The sequence below is a fragment of the Panthera uncia genome, chromosome B1 (assembly GCF_023721935.1).
Source record: "Panthera uncia isolate 11264 chromosome B1, Puncia_PCG_1.0, whole genome shotgun sequence".
In the NCBI taxonomy this organism is placed as follows: Eukaryota; Metazoa; Chordata; class Mammalia; order Carnivora; family Felidae; genus Panthera; species Panthera uncia.
The window spans coordinates 57356347-57368291 of NC_064811.1; the positions used below are offsets into that span (position 1 = coordinate 57356347).

General features: G+C 42.4%; 1 protein-coding gene across 1 annotated transcript in view; it reads right to left on the minus strand.

The window, feature by feature from the left end:
• The window catches only part of ADAMTS3 (ADAM metallopeptidase with thrombospondin type 1 motif 3), a 258079-nt gene extending 250374 nt beyond the window's left edge, over positions 1 to 7705 (minus strand). The window contains exons 1-2 of the mRNA XM_049630608.1: positions 6965 to 7705; positions 5649 to 5676 (exon numbers count right to left, since the gene is read on the minus strand). Of these exons, the coding sequence (XP_049486565.1) occupies positions 5649 to 5676; positions 6965 to 7033 (97 nt within the window). The 5' untranslated portion in view covers positions 7034 to 7705. The remainder of the gene's footprint in view (positions 1 to 5648; positions 5677 to 6964) is intronic.
• Between the last annotated feature and the right edge of the window lie 4240 nt (positions 7706 to 11945).

The following is an 11945-nucleotide window of genomic DNA, read 5'->3' on the forward strand; positions in this document are numbered from 1 at the left end:
GTGTCTCCCTCTCTCTCTGCCCCTCCCCTGTCTCGTGTTCTGTCTCTCTCTGCCTCTCAAAAATAAATAAACAAGTAAAAAAAATAAATAAATGATGACTGGGTAAGAACATGCTAAATTGGTATTTAAGATGATTGTCAAAAATCTGGGGTATACAGAAAAATTAAAGAAGACAGTTATAATGGGCACATGTAAAACATCTATGTTCAGAAAGAAAACTAATTAAAAAGAATAAACAATTTGTAACAATAGCAGCAGCACAGTTTAGGAGTAAAAGCTGATATCTATGGGAGCAACATGAAAAAGAAGCTTCCCAAAATTCTGGCATTAGTGTTCCACCTAAGTCATCACTGTTACTATATTCAATCCAAGTAGTGTAACCAAACTCTTCATATTGAAATCACTCATGATTTTACCAGGCAATTTGGCATTGTCCCTAATGGATTTCCAAGGTAATCTGGGTTGGCTCCCCGCAAGCAAAGAATGCTTAGAGATAATCATCCTGGAAGCAGAAGTGACCATGGGGATTTCTTAATATTTCTTAGCAATATTGTGATTATTTGGTACAATGGCAAGAAAAAACAGTGAAAGTAAGGGGAAGAAGTATTTCAGCTAAACAGCAATAATAATTTGCGGGTACTAAATTAACATGCTACACTTCATAACCTCTTCATCTACAAAGCTTAAAACATTTAATATTACCCATTTTGATGCTTAGTGGAGGGGTGGAAGCTAAATCAATAAAGTCAAGTGCACAATCTTTAGTTACAAGAAAGAACAATGGCTAAATGGGTAGCTATTCTAAATTTTACAAAAGATCCCTTTAAATCCCTTTAAGTCACACTTTTTAGTATTGCTGCTGGCACACTGGGTTCATCGATTTTAAGCTTAGGTTATCTTATTTCCCCTGATGCCTGGAACAAGGCAAATGATCTCAAGTAGACATTAGTGCAAAGTTAGTGGGCATTCCAAACCTGTACGTGATTCAGTTCAATTTGGCAAATCTTAACAAATAGATGAGAGACCAATAAACCCAGGTCCCTGAGCTTTGTGGAGTGCAATGAGAAGTTACAAGGAGTCTTGATAACATTGAATAATTAATTGGATAGCCATTATGACCATCAGCATTTTCTTGAGAACCAATTAAACCTGATAAGGGGCACAGAACAAGAGCGTTTAAGAAAATATAGAACACAGGTGAATCCCAATATAATGCCCTGCTCACCAGATCTATGCATTGAATAACAAGTATTTGAGGACCCACAGGGCACCAAGCCCAATTTTATACACTGGAGATACAGCAATCATCAAGACAAACTGTTTGCTCTCATGAGGTCTACACTAGTAGAAATGCCCACCACGAGCCAAGGACTAGGTGAAGTGACTCACACTAAACCTTGAAAACCAAATAAATACCTGCAAATGATGAAAAAATCTCTCTCAATAAACTGGATATTTGAGAGGACAAGATTAGCAACTTTATTTGGTTAAGAATGAAATGGAATGGAATTTGAAACTGGGAAACAGAAATAGGGCAGAGAAAGATAGATATGCCCTGATTCCAAGAGAGGGGGGTAAGCAAGGGAACCCAGCACAACACCAAACCCTCACAATGATTTTTCCTCTAATGATACTCAGGCAATATCTAAGTGGCAGCTTATGAAACAAAGGACTCAGAGAATTCTTTTGCAGATTCTCCAATTTCTACAAAACCATGATTATTTCCTAAGCCACATGTGTCACAGAGCAAGGCTCCTTACCCAATCAGGCCAGCCAGCCAGCTGCCCACAATTACCTTAGGCATCCCACCAAGGCCATATTCTGAGTCAGAATGAAAGCGCTCCCTAACATGCCACAGAAGTATGTTAATGACCTCATGAATCACACACATTTACACAGTGCATACACATTCACACATGTACCTATATGCATGTATATGCATGTATGGGTGTATGTATATATATATATATATATATATATATATATATGTATGAGTGTATGTGTGTATGGGTGTAGATAGGTAGGTAAATTGTTCCTCTCTGGTTGACAAAGGAGCAGAGAAGTAGGTCAGAGATCAAAACCTATTTACCCATTTTCTCCAGGGTGAATCATACTTTCCCACATATCAAGAGGGCATTTTAGGGGGCGCCTGGGTGGCTCAGTTGGTTAAGCTGCCACCTCTTGATTTCGGCTCAGGTCACGATCTCACAGTTTGTGAGTTCGAGCACAGAGCCCTCATCGGTTCCTCTGTCTCCCTCTCTCTGCCCCTCCCCCACTCGCTGTCTCGTACTCTCAAAAATAAATAAATATTTAAAAAAAGTTTAAAAAGGGCATTTTCCCACTGGGTAGAGGGAGAAGGAAAGAACAATCGCCTGTCAACACACTATCTAAATCATATATCTATACATATTCTAACCTGCCCCATCACAACTGCCCTCTCTCTACCTAAATAAAAGCCTTCCTACGTTAGAGAGCTAAAGCGTTATTAAGCACATTTTCATCATTTTCTCAAGCACATGTTGTGTGACTGTACTTACAAAAAGCATTTAAAAACTGGCAAAATTAACCAATCCTGTCAGAAGTCAAGCAAATGGTTACCTATCATGGCGGGGGTGGGGTCGGGGGAAAGGATAGTGCTGAGAAGGTGGCATTCATGCTAGTAATGTACTTACTGTTCCAGAAGCTAGTTACACAGGACTGTTTGTTTCATGAAGAATCAGCAAGGGGTACACTCATATGCACTATCCTGCATGTATATGATACCTCAACAGAAACTATGTTTTTTAATTGAGCTTCCTAATAGTTTATGGTTTGTCACTAATTAATATTTATGTCTTCCTGAGACATTAAATTATGCAGAGAAACTATTGAGAACCATGGACTCTTCTCTAGCCAATTTGGAGACCAAGAAGTTAATTAACTCTGCAAGCCTTATTAGTCTTCCCTAATTGTACCATTCATCAAATGGCACCTCTAAGAGTGGTTATATAAAACCACTTTTAAATTTATTATTGGAAAAAAATTAATTATATGTAGAGGAGGGCATTTGACCAAACTTCCAGGCAGGCAACCCCCTTACACATGGGGACAAGGGAAAGACGTCTCATTACTACACACATTTTTTTAAATGTATTTTTAAACCCCTTTCAAGAGCTACATAAATGATAACCCAAAGCCAAATGATAGCTATACTTTTACTATCACAAGACTCATGAATCAAACCTATTTTTATCTTTATTTCTTTTCTTCACTCGACCTGAAAATGGTAAATAAAAGTGATAGAAATAAAAGAGAGAATCCCCATAAAGCCGAGGCACTTGGGAGTAAGCAAATCTCCAGCAACACAATCCAAGAGTCCCCTGCCCTCCCCTCTTCCATATTGCTACTTATCTTCTTCCTACCAAATTTAAGCACACCTGTGCCACTTCCTTCCCTGTAGAAACCAGCAACCAACGTGATTCATATTAACAAAAGGAATGGGCCAAAGTCTAACTCAGGGCCTTTTACAGGAGAGCATGCTGATTCTATCTGAAAATTTAATCAAAGCAATATATTTTATTCCTTTGATAGAATGGGTAATCTTTTTAAAAATTTTTTAGGCTTATTTATTTATTTACAGAGAGACAGAGACAGTATGAGCAGGAGAAGGACAGAGACAGAGGGAGAGAGAGAATCCCAAGCAGCCTCTGCACTGCTCAACGGACTGAGCCACACAGGCTGCCCCTAAAATGGATAATCTTAAAACCGCTTTAAAATTTACATATTGAAAAGTTGGGATGTGTAAGTAATCAAACGATTAAGCAATAAAAAAGAAAGATAACTTTCTCTTCTACTTGTTTTGAGGATTTTTTTTTTAAATCCTTCTTTAAAAAGATATATGTTGGGGCTTGGGTGGCTCTGTTGATTGAGTGTCCGACTTCAGCTCAGGTCATGATCTCTCAGTTTGTGAGTTCGAGCCCCGCGTCGGGCTCTCCGCTGACAGCTCAGAGCCTGGAGCCTGCTTCGAATTCTGTGTGTGTGTCTCTCTCTGCCCCTCCCCTGCTCATACTCTGTCTCTCTCTATCTCTCAAAAATAAATACATGTTAAAAATTTAAAAAAAAATTTTTTTAAAGATATATGTTGATGGCTAAATGTCATGAGTTACAAATGACAAATGTCTTCACAGACGCTATATATTTAATGCAGTTCTCAGTCACTCTCCTCTCCTTTGTCCTATTCTTACTACTGAGGTCTAAGCTTGGGGAAGAGTTCCAGCAATGCCAAAGATTGCACACGACAGCATTCTGACATATGCAGATAGCCCGGATCTTGGGGTTCCTGCATTAGTTTGCAAGCATGGAATCCTCTTAGCTCTCTACTAAGCACTACAGCAGGTAGCTGCAGAACCTCTCAAGTTTCAATTTCTTCAAATCTAAAAAGGGTACAATGGTGCATCTACCTCATAATGGTTGTGAGAATTAGATGACATAATCTGCGCAAAGCAATTAACACCGCCCAGAGCAGAGCACATAGGCAATGACACATAACTATGTTTGCAGTAATCAAAACTTTTCATCTAAAAGATGACTTTACAATATCACTTGACAAATACAGAATTTACAGAGACTAATATTCTGCCAAAATGAAAATTTATCGTTTAAAGTAATCCAAATTAAATGTATATAAAAAGACTTTGAATTGAGCCTGTCTTCTGGCCAGATGACCTTCAGTCTCTGAATTCAGAACTATTATATTATTATAAACAGCTTCAAAAAAAGAAAAAAAAAGATCACGTGGACTTTGGAATGACCTGTTACAATTCACATATACTCTCTGAGCCTCAGTCTTCTCACCCATAAAATGGGAGTAATTCCCACATCACCAGGTAATACTGAAGTTTTAGATGTTCTTTGCAAAGGCCGAGCAGTATCTTACACATTAGCAGATAATTGTTGTAAAGTAGGTGGAATAAGATAAGTCATCGGAGGGCTTATTTAAAGCCGGAAAAATTTTATGGGGCACCTGTGTGGCTCAGTCAGTTAAGCGTCTGACTTCAGCTCAGGTCATGATCTCACAGTCCGTGAGTTCGAGCCCCACATCGGGCTCTGTGCTGACAGCTCAGAGCCTGGAGCCTGCTTCAGATTCTGTGTCTCCCTCTCTCTCTAACCCTTCCCCATTCATGCTCTGTCTCTGTCTCAAAAATAAATAAACATTAAAAAAAATTAGAAAGAAAGCTGGAAAAATTTTAAGAGAAAAATTTTCATCCTGTCTTTCATTTTTCCCTTCTTTGTAGCATTCTTACACTTTGCTTTCTGTTCTAATCAGATATACTCTTCCTAAAGCTACATAAATTGATTTGACTTATCTCCACGCCTTATTCCAATCTCTACATCATCTGCCAAGTACCTACCAGTGGCTTGTCCAAAGACAAGCCTGAAAAAATTGATGCATAAAAAAACCCAACTGCAAATTTTTATACCACTTTAACTCAACCTGAGAAAAGTGGGACCTTCCTCCAGAAAGAGGAAGAGAAGAACAGAAATGTTCCTGGACGACGAATTATTTTTTAACCACCAATGGGAGAAATTTCAGAAACAATATTTTAATTAGCTAATTTCATCCCTTTCTTTCTACCAAGATAAGAATGACATCTGAGAACAAGGCTTACCTATTTGCACCATTTCTTCATTACCAGCCTGGAAAGGAGGGGGGAAAGTAAAAAGAAACAGTTACTGGGTTTCATCTTATCACCTCGTGCGTTTTATTTCTACCATTAATGCTTTTCAGGGGCTAATCAGGAGATGCTGGAGACGAGGACTGGTGCCTAAAGGCTGCACCTTGGTTTGTAGGTTCTTGGGGCAAGAGAATGAGCCATTTCAATAACAGTTTGTTACAGCGAGTTGTTTGCCCGTTTTAATTTTAATATTTATGAAGCCAGCAAAAATAAATACTGACATTCAATATTCTTTTCTTAAAACTCAGATACTGGGTGAGGATTAGCAATGAAATCTCTAGCTAGAAGGGGGTCTGAGGTATCAGATTTGAGGTCAAGAATCAACTAGACATTCTTCGAGTTTTTAACCTATGGCCAGACCAGGCAGAGCAGAGAAGCTACAAAAACTCACAGAGAAATTCTGTGCTCAAAGTCCCACCGGCCCTGAGCTGATGTGATTTACTACAAACGGCTTGGCTCGTCCCGCTGAGCCTTCTCAAGGACTCTTCTAGGCGCATCGGGCTTCACCTTGAGTCTCCAAAGGGTGGGTGGGGGCTGGGCCGAAAAGAAACAGAGCCGCACTCAACTTAGCTTTAAAAGAGGAGGAGTTGTGCAGAGGGGGAGGGGAGAAAAGCGGCCGGCGCCTCCAGCCTCTGCCCACGAAAACGCAGGGCAGGAAACGTCCCCAGCCCCCCTCCCCAACTGTCAAACCCCAGCCCGGCAGCGGTCCTCCCAGGACACGTGTCTACTGGATCGCTCCCTGTCCGGCCCAGGGACTTCCTGAAACCCCCGCCTCCGGCTGCCCGAAAAAGCTGTGAGTCAGTGAGGAGGAGAGAAAGCCCCGCGAACCCGACTCCGGCGGCAGCAGCCAGAGCACTGGGATCCCGGACCCAGCGTCCAGAACTTCATTCAAGCGCCCAGACCGCCCTCCGGAAAGGGGAAACCCAGATGGCCCGGGGAGGATGCGAATTGGCTGCAGTTTGTCACCAGGAATTGTTACGAATGCCGCAAAAGGGGGGGGGGGGGGAGCCCTAGGTGTGACAAGCCTTGGGCTCCCAGAGGCAGAGTCATAACCCCCACCCTGCAGTGCAACCCCCCACCCCAGAAAGCCCCGCACGATGCGCCCAGCCCTCAAACACCGGTCCTGAACGCACAAGATAACAGGGAAGGGTGGGAGGGGGGAGGAGGAAAGAGAGGAGGGGAAAGAGGGGAGGAACTTTTTCGGGAAAAGGTTGGGTTTGAGTTTTTTCTTGTTATTATTTTCCACTTACTTGTCCATCAGCTGAAGTCCTAACCTCTACCAGAGCGGCTGCTATCAACCAAAGTGACAGGAGAACCATCACGAGTCGAGTTCACTTTTCAACTACTGGACAAAACAGATGCCCAGAGCAAACCCCCGCCCCCCCAAAAAGAAGTTTCTTTAAAAAAAAAAAAAGGAAAAAGGAAAAAATGCAGAATAAAAAAAAAAAACTGATCTTCTGTGATTTGCTTCAATGAAAATGAAATTTGAGCTCTGAGACTGGCCCCCTCTGCTCTGCAGTTCTTTCCACTTCACCTTCTCACCCCGTCCTCCCAAACAGAGTGTGCAGGAGCGAGAAGGTGCTGCGAGCCGGGCACGGGCTGCGCCGGGAGAGGGGGAAGGGACCAGGGGCTTCCAACTATCTGCGCCCGAAGCAGCTTTTCCTAGGCTTTTCGAGCACGATTGGTCCCTAAGGTTAGCGCGGAGAATGCTTGGGTGCCCTGGAGCACAGCAGGGGGAAGTATTAGCGAGAGAGACGAGCGAGCGGGAGCGGGAGAAAGAGGCAGCGAGAGGGCGACTCCGCCGCTCACACAGAGGTGGGGGCGGGAGGAGCCGAAGGGGAGGAGGAGGAGGCTGGCGGAGGAGGTGGGAGGAGTGGGACGCTAGCCGGCTCCTGTTGCTCGCAAAGCGGCGGTCTGCTGGCTGCCGGCGACCCGCCGGGCGCTAATAAGGCGGCCGGAGCCCCCCGGGCGGCCCCTCCCGCCGCGGCGCCCACGTCACGCGGGGCCGGGGCCCGCGCCCCCCGCGCCCGCCGGGATGGCCGGGGCGGGTGCGGCCGGCGCAGGAGGACGGCGAGTAGTGGGGAGGAGTGGAGAGGATCGCTCAGGCGGCCGGCCCCAGGCAGGGTCAGGGTTCCACACCGCTTAGGTGGGGGGGGGCTCGTGTGGCCGGGGGTCGACCACTCGCCCTCCCCGAGATCCTGTCCTCCCCCAGAGAGATGGGCTAGGGGAGGGGGCGGTCCAGGGGAAGCCTCGGATCCCTACTGGCGGGACGGGCGTTGAGTTAATTATAGGAAGGGGGAGGGTCCAAGGGCCGCTCCTGGGCTTTAGGCAATTCACCTCCTCCAACCTCCAGTGTTCTCCCAGCCAGGGAAAAGCCTCCCCCGGAGAGAACCCCTAGAACCTCCAGGGCTCAACGATGCGGTCATCTGCTCTCCAGACGCCTACCACGTTTTGTGGGGGTGGGCCCACCACGTTTTGTGGGGGTGGGCCCTCCCCCCGCTTTAAGTTCTTGTTTATGCTTTACTCGTTTATATTACTTTTGAAAGATATCATGTCTCTTCCTTGACTCACCCGGATGCTTCCGTTTATCACTAGAGTACACAGGCCTCCGTGTCTCTTCCTCTCACCAAGATTAAGTTATCAAATGATATCTGCCCAGTGTGGCCAGAGCTTCCTGGGAGGAGAAGACAGCAACCTGGGCTCCAGGGCCCTTGAAGATGTGAAGACACTTTGCTGGAATCCAAGCCCAGGCTCACTTCCTGAGGAAGACCCCTGTGGGCGCTTTCCAGGGAACAGAGGGCTGGAAAAGAAAGTATTTTCCTCCTCTGACCAGTTTCTGATTCTCACTCCCTGGAACAGACCAGAAGAGGGGGGTGATTAGGCACAAACTGTAGGTATAATCCTCAAGACCTCAACTGCAAAGAGTCTTGAAAAGGCCTACCTAAGGTAAAATGTGTAGAACCTAATGTTTATTTTACCAAGGGATTCTTCAGTAAGTCATAGTTCCTTTTCTTTTTTAAAAATGGTGCAGAGTTTGGAGGTTTCTTATACTTTGATTCATTAGTGAAAGGTTGCATCTTTAACTTACACATGGCGAGATTATGTGTTCACTAATGTGTTATCTGCTAAGTCTTCTCAAAATCATATATGTGGGACACTTACATGTACAAATGAGAAACCAGATAACTAAGTGGCCAGATAACCTAAATACCGCTAACAGGGTATTAGGTTAATTACTTATTGGGTGGCATTATAATTAGACCCCAGCACTGAAGTATATATATACCAGGTTACTTTTTCCCTTCAATTAAAGCCTTCAGTATGTTTGTAATGTCATTGACTTACTATCCAGGAGTGGTTTGCTGAATTTATACCTAGTTTTCTTATTCATTAAAAAGAAATAATCCTCATGTTCTATAAATAAAAATTATGTCAATATACACTGACAATAGAATACCAGAGCGCGAGTCAGAAAACGTGTTCCAACCGGGTTCTCAGCCCAGCTAGGTCTGTTTGACCTTGACAAGTCACCAAACTATTTTGGTTTTCCCCCATGAGATATCTGAGCTCTAAAAATTCTCTAATTTTAAGTAATAAGAAATACTGCGTTTTGCCATGGCACTACAGTAGTCTTTTTTTTGTGTTAAATTTTACAAAATTCTGACATTTGTCATCACAGTAACCCCGGGCACAACAAGCAATTCATGTGACTTTCATGAAAACAGTGTCTTCAGACATTTTCAGCCATGACCAGCTGTGACCCAGTAAAAATGTCATGATTCAGTACATGCAACATGCAACAACTCTGATATTTTCTATCCTGTTTGTTTTCTGGGTTCTCCCCTGCAGCACTGGTCAGGAGCCACTTCATTGCTTTCACAACCCAGTGAATCATGACCCTCATTCTGACAAACAGTGATCTGAGAACTTATAGTAAGTTTTATATTTCTTGGATTCTAAGTGAGTTGAGTTCAGTTTAGTAAGATTCTCCCAATATATTCTAAGACGTTTCCCAAAGTATGTCCTGAAATGTTAAATGTTTTACATGCACGCACACACAAAAGAATTCTCTGATAGTCAACCAAAGTTTATGAAGTACTCAGATAACATGAAAGGAATTTCTTTATTTCAGAACTTCATAGGGACTTCAGTATCCTAAGCACACTGTGAATCTTCATGAGAGAGATATAGTGCCCTATGTTCCTCATACTGATTTAACCATAGGATGCTTTTTTCTTATGCTTTATCTTCTGAAGAATTTACTACTTGGGGAAATGCCATTAGAAAGACCAAGTAAAATGAACTCTGCGTCAGATAGGTAGCATTCATATGCAGATTCAACCTCAGTTTTTTCAGTTTAAAACTAGTTTAATAATACTGCTTCTGCAAAATGTTCAAGAAAATTAACATAACCTTGCATGTAAACTGTTTAGCACGTTGTCTAGAACATAATAAGGGCCTAAATGAAGATTTTTTTTTTTTTTACCTGAAACTACATGGTATATGTACAAATGACTCAATGGGAATAAAATATGGCAAGTCCTGAGAAAAGTAGGAAAATATAAACAGCTAAAATGTGATAAACTTTTAATTTTACCAGAGATAACAGGGAGTCAACAGCAAAACAGTTCCTTTCGTAAACTGACCCCTATCTGTCTGCCTTTCCCTCCATGCTTCTTTACCTCTAGCCAGCACTGTTTCCCACACTCATGTCCATGCACTGGCTCATATTGGTTTTTCAGTCTGTAACACCCTCCCTCTTACTGTCTACAAGGCAAAAGACATCCTATTAGAGGAGATGCAAATAGGTCCTCCACAAAAATACTAAACCAATGCTTGTAGTATGTTTTCTTCCAAAATATGTTTGAGGTAGAGAAATAATTTCACAAATAGTCACATATTATGTAGTCTCCCTAATTGTGAAATCACTCCCTTTAAAACTTAAGTTTCATGAAATCCAATTGATGTATGGACATTTTAATCTATGCATCCTCATATTGACAATAACTAACTAAGAGGAGTGGGGTGTGTGTGTGTGTGTGTGTGTGTGTGTGTGTTTTCTGTTCGAGGCAGACTGGTCAATGTTGTATATCTTGTCATAATTTGACAATATTTTGATACCCAATGTTTATTGTGTCTTAAATATATAAATAAAATTGTGTCATTTCTTACAGAAAAATATTAATTTATAATTTATTGTTGCTTTGCTATTTACCTTTCCCACACTTGTTTAAGACTTGTTTTTAGGGCAGTTTAAGGTTCACAGTAGAATCGAGTGGGAGATGGAGATTTCTCATATACCCCTTTCTTCTGCCCAAGCAGAGTCTCCTCTAAAATATATTACCAGCATCTCTAAAATGTAACAAAAGAGTGGTGCATGAGTTAGAATTGATGAGACACCATTAACATATCATAACCACCCGAAGTCCATAGCTTACATATGGTTCACTCTTGTTCTTGTATATTCTATGGGTATGGACAAATGTATAATGACTGTATATCCATCATTATATCATCATACAGAGTATTTTCACAGCCCTAAAAAAATCCTCTGTGCTTCACCTATTCATCCCTCCCCATCCCCCAACTGCTGGCAACCACTGATCTGTTTTACTGTCTCCATAGTTTTGCCTTTCCCAGAATGTCATATAGTTGGGATCATGTAGTATGTGGCCTTTTGGGATTGGCTTCTTTAACTTAGTAATATGCATTCAAGTTTCCTCCATGTCTTTTCCTGGCTTGATTACTCACTTCTTTTTACTGTTCAATAATATTCCAATATCTGTACCCCAGTTTATCCATTCACCTACTGAAGGACATATTGATTGCTTCCCAGGTTGACAATTATGAATAAAACTGTTATAAACATCCATATGCAGGTTTTTGTGTAGATGTAAGTTTTCAACTCCTTTGGGTAAATACCAAGGAGATATGCTAGATCATATGATAAGGGTGTGTTCAGTTTTATAAGAAACTACCAAAGTGTCTTCTGAAGTGGCTGCACCACTTGGCATCCTCACCAGCAAGGGATGAGAGAGTTCCTGTTGCTTTACATCCTTGTCAGCATTTGGTGGTGTCAGTCTTCCAGATTTTGGCCATCCTAATAGGCGTGTAGTGGTATCTCGTTGTTGTTCTAATTTGCACTTCCTTGAAGACAAGTGAGGCAGAGCATCTTTTCATATGCGGATTTGCCACCTGTATATCTTCTTTGGTGAAGTGTCTGCTAAGGTC